Consider the following 19,576-nt stretch of genomic DNA (forward strand, 5'->3'; position numbering starts at 1 on the left):
CTCCACACAAACGGGTTCCCTCATTAGGAAGGTAAAGCCTTCGCATCAGCAAAGAGTCGCTGTTTGCACAGAATGGGCACTGCTGACTCAACCATTAGATATCCAGCCTGGAACCAGCCAAAGCAGGAGTTTCTACTGAGGGATGGAGATGCCAACAGGCTCCAGGCGTTTCCTTCTTGGAGAGCAACAGTGAGGGACGAAAGGATGAAAGGACAGCTGGTGCTTCACTCTGTCATTTTTGGCACTGCTCTTCTTTCAGATAGAAGAGCCTGCGCTTCCAACGAAGATGCTGACATAAACCTCCACAGGACGATTCTGGGATGAAGGCTTGTAGCATCCAACGTGTCAGCTGGTCAGGGCAACCCTCAGGTCCTTCATCTTAACACTCTGCAGTCTTCATCCACAGAGAAGCAAAGCAGTTTTTCAGTTAACACGTGGCCTACCCAGTCTTCCCCTCTACCTTGTCCCAACCTGGCAAAGCCTCCAAAGCCACACTGAACTAGACATGAGTGTTGAGGGCTCATTAAAGAGGATCGACACTAAGCAGAAGTGTTATTTCAAGCACATCTTTCCAGGCTTTCTCTTCAACTTGGCCCTAGATAAACCCTTCAGCCATCCCAGCTCCAAATGGCTGATTAGTTGCCCAAGACCTGTAGCCTGCACATCCAGCACAAAGGCACCCGTCACCCAACTGGCCAGCTCTTGTCACCTCCAGTCCTGCAAGGTCCAAGCTGTCAGCTGCACACTGACACCTTCAGGCACCACGCTGGAGAAACCACATCCTCTACCATGGTGATCCAGCACAAGCATGGGCTGCTCTCTCCCTTCGGCACAACACGGGCAAGTCAGATCAGCCCCTCCATCCCAGCCCTAATGGCTTCAGGTTATCAGTACATGCGGTTGGCTTTTCCTCAATTTATCCTGCTGCAGATCCTTCCTCCTTCAGCAGTGCCTGACATCTTTTTGAATTTCACCCTCTAAATGTGGCTGTTGACCCCAAACGCTGCCGCCAACTCCAGCGGGGTCCAAGGCACACCAGCCTCTGGGGCAGGTGTCCCCATGGCTCACACTGGGTTTTGCTTGTTCGCTACAAGCAGCCAATTTCTGGAGCGGTTTTTGTGCCTGGGAAACTTGCCCTGTGAGTTCTGCTCATGTAGTCTGCAGGGAGAGCCAAAACCTCCCCGTACACAAACCTCGGAGGAACATCAGCAAAGCGCACAGCAAGAAAAGCCTCTGTCTCCATGCCCCGGGCTATTTCCCTATTTCCTTACAATGCGACACCACCCCAGGAAGCGTCCCCAGCCAGAAGCAGAGGCCTGAAATGCCGGCGGTAACGAAGTACCCTGCTAATCCCTTGTCCTTCTCCATGGGTGGCCGAGCCTTCCTGGGAAAACTAAACTAGATCCCATGAAATGCTATGGCCAAAGAATATTTCCACAGGTGCTAGAACAAAGTCTACGGCTTGAAACTCCCACCACAGCTCCGGTGTTACAAGCCAGGAACGTTTATTTTCTGACTTCAAAATAGCCAACACTAATATTTTTGATTGTCCTGAAGTTAACAGCAGAAAAAGAAGAACCCTAGAAGCATTCAGGACACAGTACCAACTTCTTCATATCATTTTCCAGATACAACCGCAGGGCCGAATAATTGCTGAAACCTGATGCAAGACAATGAGCTGAGCAAGAGCAAAGCCAGGATGAGCTCATTGCGCAGCCTCGTCTGCCGGCAAGCCAAGCTTTCCCTTCCCTGCTACAGTCCCACCGAGACATCCACAACCCTGGGCTGAAACTCCTCAACTGGCCATGAAACAGCTGATTTCAATATCAAGGCAGCACCGAGACATGACTAACAGAGTCATTCAGCTGGTTTCGAAGCGTAGAAGCAACTGGCCTGTGCCGAATCAGACACCTACAGCCTCCCACACAAGAGATGTGGGTAAACCATGGCATTTGCAATGGGCTGGGGTGGCATTTAACACACAGTAACACCACACAAGTCTTGGGACCTTCTTCCTCCCCCAAGAAATGCCAGAAATTCATGCTTGAAGGAAAAAGTCTTTTTGCAAGACATTAAACAAGAAGAAAAAAACTAGTTTCGCTCTGGAAATGCCACGGGTTGATCCAAAATCACTGCTGATAAGTAAATAGGCTGGAAAAACCTACTCGTGAGGGCCGGCAGGCTGACAAGCAGACTCGGTATGTGTTATCACTTTCCTTTTTCACTTTATCTTCCCCAACGTGCCTGCTCAGCAAGAGGGAAGAGCTGCCCCAAGCCCTCCCTGTGGCTCTGCAGCCTCCGGACACGGCTGTCCCTGTTCTTGGCACTTCCCCGCCCCAGTGGGTTCTCCCCTTCCCCTGCGGCCAGGGATGCTCAGCCTTCCTGCCCCTCTGCAAAATGAGTAGGGCAGACGCCTTCCCCCACTATGTGGGTTTTGGAGGGGCGATGAAGACAAAGGCCGGGAGATGCCCAGTGCCGCAAAAGGGGAGCCATGAGACCCCATCCGCCCGCTTCCCAAGGGTGATACACCTTTGCTCTTCTATTAGAGTTCAGCCCTTGGGAACCCTTCTGGCCAAGCTGCTCTCACCCACGAACCAGCCCCTTTAGGTTTGCAGAGGGCCTTCTCCCGAAAAGTGAAGCCACGTCTCTCCCCACGCTCCTGCTGCTTGCTCCCCCCGTATCACCTCCTCCGTTCCACGTTCAGCCACTGTAAAAGCCGGGTCAGGCCAAAAAAGCATGCCTCCGTGTATGCATCGCACATATGCGCACACAGCAGAAGCTCATAACCCCCAGGTTCTCTCCCAGAACCCAACCACAAAACCAACTTTTCCTTCTCCCAACTCTTTTTTTTTTTTTTTTTTTTTTTTGCTTTGTGCAACCCATTCCGTTTAATTAGCAGCACAGCCTGGAGCACCCGAGTTGCAAATCAGCCCTGCGGCATCCCGCCGGTGCTTGGACGGGTCAGTTGGAGCTGAAGTATCCAGAGATGGAGCTTGGTCAGCGCTGGGTCCCATCAGGACTTCGCCCGTGGTGCTCAGCGGCCAGACGTCATTCTCATCCTTCTGCGATCAGCGGGGGCAGCACTGTGGAATGAACGAAACCTGCGGGAACAGCACTTTACTCCCGCCTTTGGGATTATTTCAGGCTTCCCTATTTTTTCCCCAGCACTGTCCCCTCTGAAGGGAGGGCACACGAGCAAACACAAATCCCTCTAGAAAACACAGTTGACTTGCACGATGCGGCAACACTAAAAGAGAATTTTTTTTAAAATGGCTTGCAGGAGAGGAGTTTAGCTTATTTATTTTCTTTGTGTCGGTGGAGAATAGCAGCTGACGGGCAAGAGATGAAAGCAGCCCAAGCATAGATGTCTTACCACGTTTCAGGGTGTTAATCTCGTCGGAGAACTGCTTTACATCTGTTTGAAGAGGGATGGAGCGGTTCACTGGAGCAGACAGGCCGACCCCGTCACCCGCACCGTGCCAGATTCTCCACCCTCCTTCCCTGGACAGCAACAGGGCGGGAAGGAAACCAGAGGGGAGAGCAGCCAGCCCCCAGCCGGGCACGCAGAAGGTCAGGAAGCACCGATGCCGTTTCTTTTTTGCGGTTCAGCCGACCCACTTAAGGACCAGCGCCATATACCCGAAGGTCAGCTCATGCTACCGTGATGACAGCCGGTCCCCACGCTGCGCACACACGGTCCCGTGTTGCTTACGCTGCACCCAGGAGGCTTACGGGGATGTACGCATCCCAAAAGCAGGGACGGCCGGGAGTCCCAGCAGCTCTCGGAGCTGCTGATGCCCTCGGCCCAAAGCGACGAGGCGACAGGGAAGAAATGCCTCTTCCGGCATTCACCCATGGAAAGGAGGGGGTTTTTACACTCAAAAAGGGGATGTCAGAAAGCAGATGTGTGCATGAAGTTGGAAGACGCCTTCCCCCCACCACCACTTAAGCCAAATTACTTGCTATCAGTGAAATAACCCCGCTGAATACGTAAAGCACGCTTGCACTAGCAAGTCCCGGGGAAGAGGAGCTTTTCCTAATGCGAGTCCTCACGCACCCCGAGGATGCGGTTCCAGAGCACACTCCAGCCTCACCCCCCGGGAAGCTGAGGCACGAAGGGACTCCCCGAATGGTCCCGGGCAGTGCCAGCGGGAGCTACAGCACCCTGCTACGAACAGTACCGGCCACGGCGCGTTCGACACCCCTGCTCGCCGCAGGACCCTTACAGGTCCCTCCCAACCCAACTGCTCCGTGACACACCGCCGTCTCCTTTTGGGCAGAAACAGAGCTTTCACCGACGTCCACCAAGCGCTCGCTTGGGTCGGGGTCTTCCCCGAGCCTGTCGCAACGCGGACATCGCAGCCCCGCCTCAAGTAACGCCACAGAGACGTGGAAGGAGCCCGTTCGCATCACCCGCTTCGGCGCGCGGTTAAGAGCTGCACTCGTAGCCCGAAGAGAAGATGAAAAGCACAGCCTCGCGCCCGGCGACGGCGAGAACAGAGGCGAGGGCAGCAGGCACGGCTCCGTACCCGCGCTCAACGGGGCCACGCGAAGGCTCCGATCCCCCCTCCGAAGCCCCTGCCGCTCAGAGCAGCTGTACGAATTGCTGCCCTGCTCGCTGGGCTGGCGGCCTGTGATTCCCATCACACAGCCTGACGGGGTGGCAATGGCACACACAACAACACATGGATTTTGTCTGCCCTACGAGAGGCTGCCAGGCAGCCCCAGGGAGGGAACTGCTGAGACCAGGGTTTCCTCCCAAAACACCCTCAGAAACATGGGATGCTGACTGGGAAGGGAATGGATGAGACCATCGGTTGGGGCAAATTAACTCCACTTTTCACAGGGTGCCTCCCATCTTCCCACCCCACGACTCAATCAGCACTGTGACTTACACCACGGGGAACCGGGAACCTTGTCCCTGACTGACAGCAATATATCATTGACGGAAAGTCAGCAATTTTGGGGGGTTAAGGGAAGAAATTAAGCCTTTCCCATGTTTTATCCCATGTTTGTGTGTGTGTTTTTATTTCCAGCGTAAGATTTTTAACCGTTAGGTAGAGCAGAGGTTGTTCTGGGTTGGGATCTGCTATTTGGTACTTGGCTCAGAGGGAAGAAGCTTGGAAAGTAAAATCTTTCTTGAAGACTTTCATAGTAACTTCCCTATCTGGCACCAGGGAATTGGGATGCTCCTCTGAAGACCCACCTTGGCAGGTGCCTCCAAACTGGGGGTAAGCAAGGCACGGCAGTGCAGGGGTGGGATGATCCCAGACCGCTCATTCTCTTCCAAGAAACCCAGCGGTAAAGGCGTTTGGCTCAGCAAAGAGATCAGTAGACGCCCAACCTTGCTAAGGAAGAATTAAGAAGTGGGTTGCATAAGGATTCAATTCAATGACATTAAAATTCAGTTAATACTGCTATTTAAAATAGCTTTAAACGTTACATACATTTACTTTAAAATGCTCACTTCAAACGAGCGATTTAAGGTGACGCCAACCTACGGTCATGCTTTAATATCAAACAGCTTGTGTTAGCCTGGGTACGCGGGACGTGCCGCCTGCCAAAGTTTTAAGAAAAGTCACTGATGAAAATACAACCAGAAAAGACTGAAGTACAAATATAGCTTTTGGGGGAGTCTGGCTCTCTCACAAGGACAAAGAAAACATCTTCATTTCAGTCAGTTCACCCAGTTTGGCTCCGCACCTAACTTCAACAAGCCAAGGAACAAATCAGGGGTACCACGGGGAAATGCATCGTTTCCAATCTGCAAGTAAAACTGCAACCTGAGAGGTCAAGATCGCTAATTATGGTGACCAGAAATGTAATTCATTATGTACAGTTAATACTCCAGTTAATGAATCAACTAGTTTTACAGGTAAAATGTGTTTTGAGATGTTTACTTTGTCTGCCTTACATATCCAGCATATTTTGAGTTTATTAACTGGTCAAATAACATTAAAATACTAGTTTTCTGCATTTTAAACTCTTGTTTTTGTCTCCATGTAACTTGAGTCAGAAATACAAAAAAAAAAATCATTCATGTAAACCCAAAATTCACCATTTCCCACCAAAATAAAACCATACAAAGTTAATCACCCAGCCGAATAGCTGCCTAAATAAATGCCCCAGATCCACCAGGCCCCTTGCTCAGGAAAGGAAGTATCCGATTACACCAAGCAGAAGCAGCTTTTTACAACCAAACAGGAAAACATCCTCTTTCTTACAGAATGATCGAAAAAAAAAGAAAAAAAAAAAAAAACACAACCAACCCACACAACCCTACCCACAAAAACAGACTACTTAAATCAAGATTCCCTCCTTGCTGTTTTTGGCTGCAGGCACCGCCATGGATGTAGGTTATTCACACTCGCATCCCAAATTGCTTCACGCTCTCCGCCTTCACTCAGGAAGGCCACAGCAGCTATCGGGAGCGAGATTTCCCCCAAATCCCCTCTCCTGCCAACCCTGGAGTGAGGAGAGCTGTATCCAAATAGATGGGATACATGGAGATCTACGAAGGAACACCAGAATGAAGGAAAGCTTCGTTAGCTCTCTCTACGTGCCACCATGGGTCAACAGGGACCTTCCAAGAAGGGACCATCAAGGATGGGCTGTTGGGACAGGATTGAGTCCTGCTTCTGCGAGAGCTTGTGCTTTGCCATCCTGATTTCAGAGAGCTCAGGCTGGACCAGCTCCTGGGGCTCATGCAAGACGAGCAAAACCCCCGGTAGCTGCTGCAGCGAGTAGGACGCATCCTCTAAGCGCGGGAGTTGGGGCCCTGCCCCCACTTTTCCCTTTTGCGGTTTGCACTCTGGTCCAACCTGAGGCTCTCACCCCAACACTTGCCATCTCACGAGACCCCCTTCCAACCCCCTGCTTTCCACCTCCCGCTAGAGGTGAGGGTCCCCCGAATCACAGTCCGAGGGACGGTGCCGGTCCCCACGACAAGCACCATGCTCCGCAGGCAGGGTGGGAACGAGGAGAGAGGTGTCCCAGCAAAAACCCTCAGCACATTGCCAGCTAAAATAACCATTTCCCACCATAGACTGCAAAAGGCTGAGGGCACGTCTGCTCTCCTTCCTCAGCAGATTTTACATTCCCCTGCTGGGATTTAATTATTGTGCCAAAACAATTTGCCTGGCCTTGGGGAGGATGGGGGCGAACGAACAGCTCCATAGAACGAGATAGTTATTAATTGCTCACCAGCTCCCAGCCACCCCCCGTGCGGGCTCAGCGCAAGCATCCCCAGAGGCAGAGTCGGCTCCAGGAGCACTGCCCAGCGTGGTACCCGGCCACAGCGCCGGCAGCTGCTGGGCACGGATTTGCTTAAAGCCCCGCGCTGCTCGGCCACGCAGCCACGGGGAATCTCTGCCTCTGCAAAGGAAAGATTGCTGCCTGCAAGAGATGAAGACACAAGAACTATTAAAGGCATTATTCTCGGTTTTTAATATCGTGTTTTCCGAGCTCATCACGCTGCGGCGGAGGAGGAAGGCACAGACCGCGCTCGCGCCTTGGCACGTTGTGCGTGCTGGGGTTTACGGACCGGCGCTTCACCTCCCGCGTAGCCGGACGCCCCGTCCCCGCTGGGCGCTGCAGCGTCCCCCCGGCTGGGTGAAGGCGGGGGCCAGCGCTTGCCCTGTCCCCCCCCAGCTCAGCTGAGCTGCCCTGCACCCTACAGCCCATGCTGGCGGCTCACCTTTTCTGACTTGCCATTCTAACATTCATTTTCTCGTTTTCTGTGGCTAAATGGAAAGCAAGGAGCTGAGAAACCCAGCACGTGCTTCCCCATCCTCCAAAGAAACACGCACACCCGTCCCCGGCTCTCGAGTGTCCTGCTCAGAGCGCAGGCTGGTTGCTTGGACTCTAATTAATTAACTAACGCTCATTTCGACTCAATTACTATTACAAGCGTAGGGACAGTGCCTTAGAAATAGTCTCTTGTGCAACACGCAAACATAATGCCCTGCGAGCACACCCACGAAGGTTGCCAAACCTCGCAGGGACGGGCAGGCGGGGCAGCCCGAGTGGGAAGCAGGAGCAGGTCTGCAGCGAAGCAGCCCTGAAAATGCTGCTGCCGTTTCTCAGAAACCAACCTCGACGGCAAAGGGTACATTAAAGGACTTGAAAGCAGCAGCCTGACCCACCACCTCTGCAAAGCAGACCTCAAGGAAACCCGCCGACAAGGATGTTCAGGCTGTTGGAACCCGTGCAAAACCCAGAAACATCTCATAAAGAAACTCCTCCACCAATATCAAGCCTGAGTCCTGCTCTGTAATGGAAAGAGATCCAGACCGCTAGGAAGGTATAACCTAAGGAGGCCCTAAGGAACAAGATATCCACTGAGACACCCAGAGGCACGAGGAAGCCGACATCTCCCGACAGCCCCAGCGTGCGCCCGAGGCTCTCTCTCAGGGTGCCGCCGCCGTGCGCTCAGACCCTCGCGCAAAAAAAGCGTCGCTGGCTTTGAAAGACACGAAGTCTGAAAGGTAGAGAGTCCCAAAAAGATCTGAGAAAAACCAGAGAGCTGGAAGCAGCTCCTGCTCCCAAAGCGGCAAGCTCAAAGCGGGGAGTAATTGGAGCTAAAGCCTTCTGCTCGGGGAAGAATGGAAAGGACAATTTGCTTTTGTGTTTAGAGGCAAGATTAAATTTACCGTTCAGTGGTATTTTCTCCAAAATTTGGAGGAGAAGGAGGCTGACACACACAAAAGAGACAAAGGAAATTAGGCATTTAATTACATTAGGCATTTAATTACATTAGGCATTTAGCTGGGACCTGCAGAAGTTAAATGCTAAAAAAGTCCCGTATCTCTTTGTATGAGAATAAAATCAATATTAATAGATAACCATTTCCCTTACCTAAGAGTAGGCCACAGTCACGAACCCCCCCAACACATGGAATACTATTATTGATCAAGAAGCTACAATATACTGCATTTCAAGTGCATTCTCCTATATCCCCGCCCGCCAAGACCCCTGCACATCATCCCAGCGCTGGGATCTGCAGGGAGGTCTCTCCCCTCTCAGCCATCTCACCCATGCGCTGGCAAGAGACAGCAGACATCCTCAGCACAGGGGTTTTACAGTTGGAAGCAAGATAGAAAGGAAAAGGAGGCGGGGGGAAAAAAAAAAGGTGCATGCCAGCCTGCCTGAGGGCTGGAGTCCTGAGCTGCCTGCATTTCTCATCAGGTGTGAAAGCAGCAGCAGCCTGCGGGGAGCAAAAAGACACATTCCTGCTGTTATACGAACAGAAAAAGTGCTGAGCAGGGGCTGGCTTGCCAACTGCAGCCATCAACCTCTCCCAGCTGGGCGATTGCTGGCTCCGGAGAGGGCACAGGCAAGACCTCTTCCCCTGTTTGGGAGCAGCCGGCTGCCCGCTGCCCCAGGCCAGCGGCAGACAGCCCAGCCCGGCCTAACCCAGCCCAGCTCTGCAGGTCCGGAGGAAGGAACCCGAAGTCTGACCCAGCAGTGTCATCTCCGACCCTTTCGGACGAGGCAGCCTCGTGCTGCATCACCCCCAGATCCCACGCGTGGGAGCCACCGCCTCCCCAGGCACGCCGCCCTCGGAGCCGGCAGCGCTTCCAGCAGCTGGGATGGGGGAAAGGCTGAGCCGGAGACCCTCGGAAAACTGGCCGTGGAGGGAGATAGTCCAGGACACGCTTCTCAGATGCAAGCAGATATGTGAACACAGATCTCCCCTGCTCAGGCTCTCAGGGCTGTCCCTGCGGCAAGCAGGGCCCGCCTGGCCGCGCTGGGTGTACCGCACGCGCGCGTCCACTAGCAACGCTGATTTCTTACGCGTGTCGTTCCCCGGTCCCGGGGGGAAATCCCTGTTCGCAGAGAAAACCCACTCTGCTCCATGCCAGCAGCAGGGCGAGCGCTGCGGCTGCGGGCGCGGGGAGCGCAGGGGCTCGGGGGCTTGCACCCGTGCTGCCAAGCACGTACCACCCCTGCCCTCCCTCTCCTCCCTGCATCTCAGCATCCCCCAAAGACACATTCTCCTTGGGAGGAGCAGCGGCAGCCACCTTCCAGAGAGTTAATTAAAACCAGGCTGCTCTGATGCCAGAAACACCGGGACGCATCCACCTGTGAATGCCACGGGAGAAGAGAAAAGAGCAGAAGGAGCCAGGAAAGCTCTTGCTCCTGGGAAGCGAGCAGAGGAAGGATGCTGCAAGAGAGCAGCTGGCAGCAGAGCAGGATTAAGGAGCGCAGAGCTGCCCGTTCAGGTGAGAGAACACCCCACCGCTGCCAGGCACAGTCGTGCCTCCGGCAGCCTAAGGGTTAAAAATAATTGTGGGGCACGCTGGTGGTTTTATCAGCAACCCAAACCAGAGGAAACAAGTACTAATCCCGAAGCCGCCCCGCTGGGTTACTCAACTTCCACCATTGGGTGGAAGAGCAGGCACCCAGCCCCTGCCCCCCGGCCCCGGGGACTCCGGCTCACAAAAAACCAAGCCCAGCGCCACAAACCGCCTTATCCCAGCTCGAAGGCCGCGAGGGAGCTGAGAACCTCCAGCCCCGGTAACCTCTGACGCACCGGCTGCTCTTAGCGCTCAGGAGGAGGGACCAGGCGTTCGCTTGCGTGGCAGAACCGATGCCGAAGGTCCTCCGGCATCCCGGGGGCCAGGGGACCGTCTCCACGGGGGCGATGCCCCTCGGCCGGTGTGCGCGGGGCCGAGAGCAAGCGCGGAGCGGCACGGTCCGGCTGCAAGGCGCCCGCAGGCCGCGCCTAAGCTGCCTCATCTCCAGCAGACCGCAGCGCTCCCCGAGGCCTGCTCCGGGCGTCAGCGGGCACGTCAGGCCACACGGCTGAGAGGGAGGATTGCAGCAGCCTGGGCATCGGCGGGGCCGAAGCGCGCGCTTCGAGGCGGGTACAAAGCCAGGGACCGGCATCCCTCGAGGAGGAAGCCTGAATCTGAGACAAGGCGGCGGCGAAGAACGAGCCGCCGGAGACACCGCAACCATCGCAAACGCGCCTGACAACACGCCCACCTCCACGGGCATCTACTACGCAACCGCACCCCTGTCTCTTAAGTGTAGTTTGGGGAAATAAATAACCCTGAAAGCACTCCTGACCCGCAGCGGGCACTGCAAGGTACAGATTGTGTAACACACCGACCAGGCTGATGTTGGGCCGTGGAGTAGTTCAGGAGCTTCTGCCCAGCACACAAAGTTATGCCAAGGGGCCAAATTACATCTTCGTGGGTGACTTCAAGCCTGCCCGGGTGCAACGCTGGTCTGAACTCAGGTAAACCTTCCCCTTCCCATCTCAGCAGCCCCGAGCACACATGAGACGCTGGAGGCGACTTCCCAGGACGGTTTGGAATCGCCCGCGTTTCTCTCTCCGAGAGCTCCGGGAGCGGTGCTTACCCTCCCCAGGCAGGCTGCCAGCCTTTTGAGGTCTCTTTGCTCCCCCACGGGCTGCCCCAGCCGTCGGCCGTGGCTCGCTGCCTTCGCAGCCCCGCGCCAAACTCTCCCCAACAGCTCCTGCCTCCCCAGAAAGGGCAAAATCCCGGGCGCTGGGGGAAGGAAAATAGGGAAAGGTGTGATGTAAACCACAGGGACAACTGGGATAAATAGCCCTCCAACTACATCAGCTGCCGTTTAATGCACTTACCAATGTTCATTAAGCAGACTGCCCCTAAGAATTGCTTTTTAATTTTATCACGCAGCTCTGTGCTTCGGCGTAGCAGGGAGAAGGCCACGGGAGCCCAAAGTGAACTGTCTCTGCATCAGCTTTTTTCAAATTTTTCTTTACTATTCCTCCCAGCCAAGCCCCCTCTTACGAGGACGATATTCAGCATCTAATTACCAACGCATCCCTGCACCACGCAGTCCCCTCGGCACCAGGCAGCTGCTCAGAAGTAGCAGGCATTTAATCGCCGACCCAGCGGGGCGGATGTCGCGACATGTCGCGCCTCGCTCCCCCCAGCCACTGGCTGCAAAGCCCGGGGATCAGCCTCAGACGGGGCGGGGGGATGCCTGCACCCACGGCAGGGACGCATTCGGGGATGGACCACGGGAATCGCAGGCTGTCCACGGCAGAGGCGGCTGCCTGCACCATGGACGCAGGGTCTGCGCCGCTCAGTGGGCGTCAGAGCACGTTTGCTCCCGGCCCCTTCTTGCACATCAGAGTTACCATGGCGTCTTTGCCTCTCTTTGGGGCCCAGACCCCTCCCACCGGCCCTTCGCACCCCACCACCGCCCAGGCGAGGCTGGCACGAGCAGAGAAGCCACCTTACAAGTTGTGAAGCTTTGCCGCACCTTGGACCTTGCCAGTTGGCTTCTGGCCATCTTCCGCGCCTGGAGGTTTTATTACAATACTTTATCTTCTTTCCCCCTCCCGCCCCAACTTTTTTTTTTTTTTTTTGTTTTAATTCCTGGAACCGTGGTACACCTCCTGCCCCATGCAGGTGATGCCCAGAGCCGCGGGTGCCTCCTCCTCCTCCCTCCCACCAGCCCAGCTCCGCCGGAGCAGCAGCAACAGCCCAGCAAAAACTCCACATCGAGCCATAACCAATGGCAAATTCTTCGAGTGAAACGTAATGTGCTGGGAAGCGCTTCACCATTTCACTGGGGAAAACGATCCGTTTGGCAGCAGGGAGGAGGAAAACATGCTTTGTTTCACAAATCCTCTCCCCAGCAGGAGAGACACTCCCAGAATTTAATATACTGACAGCGCTTGGCTGCTTTAACCACTGAAACTCAAGAGTGCGTTAAAGTAAAAAAAAAAAAAAAAAGTGATACACTATATGATATTAAAACCTATCCATTTCTGCAACCGGTGATATCGGCCACAGCAATTCATCGGCACAGAGGAGCTGCAATTCTCCCACCCATCACAGCCACAGGGTTGGGGTACAGGGTCCCAGGTTTCTCCGAGCGCTGGACACCCTTAATTCGTTCAGCTTCCACCCTCTCTTAGGGTGAGGCCCTGCAGCAGCTCCTTGCAGGAAGGCAGAGAAGATGCCAACGGGTAAATCTAGGAAGTCACTTTATAGCAGAGAAACAGAATTGAAAGTTATTCAGCGCAAGCATTACTTTCATGAAAGGCAACCGGCTCCATCCAGGCGACTAACAAGCTTCTTGCAACCCCAAACTCTGGCCTCAAAAAAATATTCAGTACTTCGGCGTATTTCCTCTTACCCTCCAATGCATTTAGCTGCCAAAAGCTTCCTACATGCAGCAGCGGTGACACCTCATCCACAGCGGGCAGCGGACGGCACTTTTTTGAGAGGGGATTTTAATTTTGCGGTGGGGGGTTTGGGCTCCAGGCAGCTGACGGCGAAAGGCAAGAGCAAGCGGTACCTCTCGCTCAAGAGCCTGGCGTTAAATTCGGCTGGCTGCGCAGAGGGAGCACGTACCCCTTCGAACGGCCACACGCAGCAATAACATCGGAGTTATTTGGAGGGCAGGCGGTGGGATCAAGTCGCCCTCCACACCAGAGACCGCGTCTGACCTCTCTGAACGGCAGCCTCGAAGCAAAGAAGTCCCCGTCCGCTGTTCGCATTTTTTTATCTTTTTAAACAACAACAAAAAAAGTCTGCTTAATATCTTAACGCTGTTATAGTTGTTTGCAACCTCCAAGCATTAATTAACCCTTATGAGAGCCTGTAAAGAAAACGGCATCGCTCCGATTTCAGGGGAGGGAAGCAGGATGGATGAATTTGGTGAAATGCAAACGGCCACACTGGACGGCGCTGCCTGGTCCTGGAAGGGCAGGACCTGCCCGTGCTCTGGCACGGCACCTAAAATCCGGTTTCACTGCCCTGCCCTTTGGCTGATTATCAAAGGCAGCTTTTCTGGGGGTGCTGGCAGGCAGGAGGAGAAGCCCCCCAAACCTCATCTTGCAGCGGGTGGGTCAGGCAGGACGTTATGTCAAGGACAGCCAAAAAGCCGGTCAGCCTCAGGTCTGGCAACATTCTCATCCTGCTCGAAAAAAAGGATGGAGCACCTCCAAACCACAGGGGTGCTGTCACCTACCCCCTCGCTGCACGCTGGGCTGGCTTCAGAGCTTGGTGAAGTCAGTGGAAAGGCTCCCAGTGACCTAAATGGCTGGGATTTTTTTTTTTTTTTTAAAAACAGTCTAAATGCAACGAAGGCTGGGCAGCAGGTCACTAGGTTTGCTCAAAAAACCCAGTTTTGCATCATCATCACCCATTACGTTAGCAACCACATGGACCAACCAACCAACACCACAGCCCCTCTGCAGTGGATGCTGTACTAAGCGCTCACGAGAGGAGGTCCCTGCCCCTCCGGGCTCACCCGTCCATCCCTCCCTGCAGGGGGAAGCTCATCCTTCCCCCCAAATCAGCTCTCGAAGGCTCCCACCGCCTCGCAGCCCCAGCTCCTTGGGAGCCAACCAAGCATCCCTTGCAGCCACCGACGCACCCCAAAAACGCCACCTCCCAAAAGCCAGCCTGTGGAAAACCACAGCAATTGGGATTTGTTGCGTGGGGCATCCCACATTCGCTACCCAAAGGCAGGGAATAATACTGTCTCATTAAAAATGTGCTCCGAGTCTATTATAGTATCTAGGACAAAGTGTTCCCTATTTTGACACTCTAAGACATACTTTATCAGAGCAAGCTCTTCAGAAACACTCACTCACAAAGACTTATCTGACTGTAACAGGTTCCTCGCTTCCCTCAGCATTTTAAAATTAATTCCTAGCTTTATTTTCACCCTCGTCAGATGACAGGATGGCCCCAGGGTCAGGTTTGTCGCTGGGGCAGCCGCTGTGACACGTCCCAGCTCCCTCACACCCTGCACGACCAACTTGTGGGGAGGGAGAGGACGGTCCAGGGCATCGCTAAGAAAAACCAGCGTCTGAAGCCAGAGAGAACTTTGGAGCAACCCACGGTACTTCACAGGCACCGAGGTTTTTTGGGTGGTTTTTTGGGGGGGAGGGGGGGAGGGGGGTGATATAAACACCTTCTAAAATTAGCATCGGTCTTTCTGCCAGCTCCAACAGGCTGCTGGTGCCACGATAAAGCTTTGGCGTGGCTGAGAGGGTGCCCCGTTTGAGCACAGATCTGCAGCCTAACCCACGGCCGCGTCTGCCCCACGGGGTTCTCCAGGCCACATGCTCGACTCACACGGCCGCACAGATCCTGCATGGAGAGGTCATTGTCCTAAAGAGCCGTACCCCCAACTCCCAGGGAGGGTGCACGTTCATCCCAGAAAAAGCACCTTATCTGAAGGCTGAGAGTAAGTCATGAGAGCTTTCTATAAAGGACCGCAAACACGTATGAAACGCGCCCGATGTCTCAGCTGGATCGCTCCAAAGATAGTCCTAAAGTCACGTACAGCGGCTGGGCAGAGGGACCCTGGCTGGTGGGTAAAGGGAGGGGTGCGCTGGGTGGGCTGAAGGGGTCAGGGACGTGCCCCGAACAACACATCTGACTCGCTAAAAGCCAACAGGACTAGAAAATGGGGGGGAACGCAAAAAGCAAAACCCAAACACAAACAAGAAGAAAACCCTCAGACTCTGGACCAGCTGTGTTTTCACACAGACTAACACAGAGCAGATCTACGGGGCCGGAAAGCAGCTCCCGATGCCCAGCAAAGATCTGAGCAACTTTTCCCCAGGTGGTAGAACTGGTTACGCCAAAGAGCTGGGTGCCTTGCGGGCTCCTTGGGCGAAAAACCGAGCTTGAAGCCGGGTCTGTTTTCAGTTTGCATGGAAAACTTGGTGTTTTTCAAAGCCCTCTGTACCCCAGAGCCTTGAAAATGCCCAGCACTTCGGTCTATCAGTAGAAAAGGTTAAACGCCTATTTGCTGGATATAGAGCAGTGCTCCTCAGCTGCCTTTCTGTTTGCTCACAGCAACTTTCCGTAGGGTTGCTCCTCAGCTAATGCCCAGCTCAAACAGACTTTCAAGGGGAAAGGTCTCGGGCTCCGTACGATTACTTCCCTGCTCTCACCCAGCGTCTCGCACCCTCATTCCTACCAGCCCCAGTCAACACCAGCAAAACTCCACCGTGCGATTGTGCGTCAGAAAGAACAAGATAAAAAGCAAAGCTGCCAACCCTTGGTATTTCTGAGCCGGGAAGAAAAGAGCCGATTCTCAAAAGCTGCTAGTTCCAATTGCCTCAGCGCTTTTACAGATCTGCTTTAAACACCGAACTTTTGGAAAGTTGAGTGGGAACCTCCTCGAGTGGGCTGTGCATGCTGCAAACCCCAGAGCTATCAGCGCAAGCAATGAAGAGAAGCAGAAAAATCCACCCGGCAGGGTTTGTCACTGCAGACAATGCAAAGCACCTCCCCGGGGTTATTTTCCCATCTCTAACACCATGACCACCCTGCAGCTCCTCAGCCACTTCCCCAAAATTACGCCACCGCAAAAACAGAGCGTGCCCCCTCTTTGCTAGCAGGCTTTCGAAACCGGGATGTGTTTCACGCCTAGACTACCTTTTCCCCACCGCCAGCAGGCAGCCCCCCAGGAGAAATCTGCCCATCCTCACCTGCCGCAGGTGCCTCAGCAGCTCGGTGGCCTCCTCCTGTTTCCCCTGCTTCACCAGCACCAGCATGTCCTGGATCATGCAGATCCGCCGGTGGTAAGGGGGCAAGCTGCTGCCACCACCCTTCCCAAACTTCTCGCCGGACTTCACCACGAGGGAGGCGAGGAAGTCCCCCCTTTCCCTGGGGGGGGCTTTCTTGCGGTGGTGGGCCGGGGGGCTCTCCCCGGCGCTGCCCGGCTGGCAGCCCTTGGTTTGCTTGGTGCCCATGGTGCGCCCTGGGGCTGCATGCAAGGCGGGGGGGGGGGACGGACTGGGGCTGGAAGCCACGGGAGGGGGGGCACAAGGGGGCTGGGGGGTGCACAGGGGGACGCACAAGGGGTTTAAGGGGTGCACAGGGGGATGCACAAATGGGGGGGGTGCACAAGAGGGTTTGAGGGAATGCACAAAGGGACGCACAAAGGGGTGGGGGGGTGCGCGAGAAGTTCAGGGGGTGCGGGATGGAGCTCGGCGCCCCCCGGGAGCCTAGCAGGGGGGCCGGTGCCCAGCGGCGGGGCTGCTTCGCTCCCTCAGGCGGAGGAGAGGACGGCCGAGCCCGGCGGAGCGCAGCAAAGCCGTGGCCCCGCCGTCCCGCCCCATCGCTCCGGGGAGGCGAGAAGCCGGGATCCGGGGAGCTCCTTCTGCCGGCCCCGGGCGGCGGCGGCGGCAGCGGAGCGATGAGACCGGCAGTGCTCAGCGCTGCACAGCGGCGGCTCCGCGCAGCCCCCGAGCCCCCCCCCAGCAGCCCTCGCCACCTCCTCCTCCTCCTCCCGGCACCGAGGGGGCTCCCTCGGGGAGCGGCGGGGGCGGCCACGACTTGGGGGCAACTGTTGCGCGGCGGAGGCTCCCCGGGAGGCGGCGCGGCTCGCCCGGCTGGGGAGTGCATGCAACGGGGAGGGCCGGGGGCGGGCACCGTGCACCGAGGCAGGGCTTGTGGAGGAAGCTGGAGCCGGACGGGGCTCTTCCTTCCTCCGCCGCCGCCTCCTCCTCCTCCTCGTCTCGCCCCGCAGCGCCGGGGATTGCACCGGGGCTCGGCTGCAGGCAGCCCCCGGGAGGCAGCGTGGGGCATCCCCGCTGGTGCTTCCCGGGGAGGAGCACGGAGGGTCCCGCTCTGTTCTCACCCCAAGGGACCTGCCGGCACTTGGCCGTGCCCGTTCCCCGCAGGGACGCGCTCTGCCCTGGGGGGGGCGGGCACGTCCCCTCGAGTCCTGCGTGGAGCCCACCCGCGGACTAAAGCGCCTGGCGGGGAGACCGCTGCTGGCGGGGGCAACCTGCGCGGCTCCCAGCTCCGGCCTGGGGCCACACCAAACCGTGGCTGCTCCTGCACCTCCTGGCCTCCTCCCTCACCTCCATCCCCAGCTTCCCAGCTGGAAGTCACCTCTTGTGCCCTGCCCCAGCTAAAGCCACCCCCCACACACCCCCATCCAGCGCTTGCAACCGCCCCTTGCACACGCTGCCCCTTCCAGCAACTCCCCATCCCATATTCAATCCCTCCTCATCTCCCAGGCACTCCGCCGGAGGGCTGAGGGCACGGATTGCCACTCTTGGCTAAAAATCACGACGAACAGCTCTCTTCCAGACAGGGATCGCTCACCTGCTGCAGGAGACAGAGTGCTCAAGAAATGCCTGGGAGGAATAAGCTTTGGGCTGTCGAGGCCCCAGCGGCCGCCTCAGACCCTCTCCCGATGCGAGGGGCTGTTTTCCCACGCAGACGTGCAGCAAACTCTGCGTCCAGTCCCACGCCTCTGTTTGGCCGGGGCCGGAGACCCAGGGCAGCCATCACGCTGCGCAGTGTCCAGGCTGGGGAAGCATCACCTCCTCCGACAGGAATGTGCTATGGGGGCATCTTGCAACTGTGTGAGAAGTAACGTCGAAGCAACATGTGAGAACTTTTTGCTTCCTCTGCATCCCATGCAATGGCACATCCACGAACACACAAATACCCTGTTAGGTCGATGAATAAAAGGCAGCTGTCATCGATAGCCCAATGGCTGGAAGCCCGTCTAATTGTTTCTAAAACTCCAAAGCCAGCTGATGTAATGCATTTTTATATGTGGACCACAAGAACAGCACAGAGCCCCCGCTGACCTCAGCAGGGTTTGGCTCCGGTTTACAGAGCCATGCTGCGGGGGATCCAAAACAGGACCAAATACCAGTGTCTTCCCCCAGGAAGACAGCTCATGGCCGCTGCCATGAACCAAAAACCGCATTTCACTGGTTCAGCCATATCAAGTAAAGTCACATGAGGAAACATGCAGCCACATGGTTTGCAGAAACCGCAAGTTTGGGTTAACCAGAGGCCTCACCTGGCAGTAAATCTCCCCGGAGAAGCGAGGGAGGGGCAGCCAGTTTGCCAATGTCAACAGGAGGCAGCGGGAAGCGGTGCCTGAGGCCCCCCCAGCAGCACCTTCCCCTGCAGACTCCATCCTAGGTACAGCCTCCTCCCTTTGAAGGGTCAGACCTCTCCATGCCGTGAGGTGATAACGCATAACGACATTAAACGATCAACCTGCAAGACGCTGCCAGGGCCCGTGTCTGAAGAAACAATTGAAGGAGCCTCATTCCAGACCCGGAGCCTGACGCTGTGCCCCAAAGCCAGTGGAAACAGGACCAGGCACCTCACGCGTTCATCCTGCATAAGGTGGTTTTCCCACCCGAATCGACTGAGCATTGTCAGTCCTTTCCTGAGCCACAACTGCGTGCTTGGGCCTGCCAATGTGCACAACCTCGCTGCCTGACAGGAGCTGGAAGGCAAGGTGCTTCCAGCCATAAAATCCTCTGCCTGTCCCCGAGTTTCATCTTGGAGCCTGTTTTTCACATACATCTTTAAGTCTGTTGTACAGCAAGAAGCCAGCAAGGTCGGGTTGGTTCACCTCTCCAATAAAAATATTAAATAATGGAAAAGAAGCAGGAAGAGAAACCCCTGCCAGGGCTGGGATGCTCCGCTCCCCTCGCTCCTGCAGAATTGGAGGCCATGGGGCATCCTCTGAAGAGACCACCATATGAAGGGAGCATCTCGTCCAGGATGCAGGGAAAAGCCCCCACCTCCCTTATGCCAGGAGACCAGTCACCTGCAGCCCG

At 55.7% G+C, this 19,576-nt stretch overlaps 1 protein-coding gene across 1 annotated transcript in view; it reads right to left on the minus strand.

Moving 5' to 3' along the window:
• Positions 1-16,726, minus strand: part of LRRC75A (leucine rich repeat containing 75A) — a gene marked incomplete at both ends in the record, with an annotated part of 92,232 nt that extends 75,506 nt beyond the window's left edge. The window contains one exon of the mRNA XM_082008546.1: positions 16,463-16,726. Within this exon, the coding sequence (XP_081864672.1) occupies positions 16,463-16,726 (264 nt within the window). The remainder of the gene's footprint in view (positions 1-16,462) is intronic.
• Between the last annotated feature and the right edge of the window lie 2,850 nt (positions 16,727-19,576).

The sequence above is a fragment of the Phaethon aethereus genome, assembly GCF_964289735.1.
Source record: "Phaethon aethereus genome assembly, chromosome: 19".
Taxonomy (NCBI): Eukaryota; Metazoa; Chordata; class Aves; order Phaethontiformes; family Phaethontidae; genus Phaethon; species Phaethon aethereus.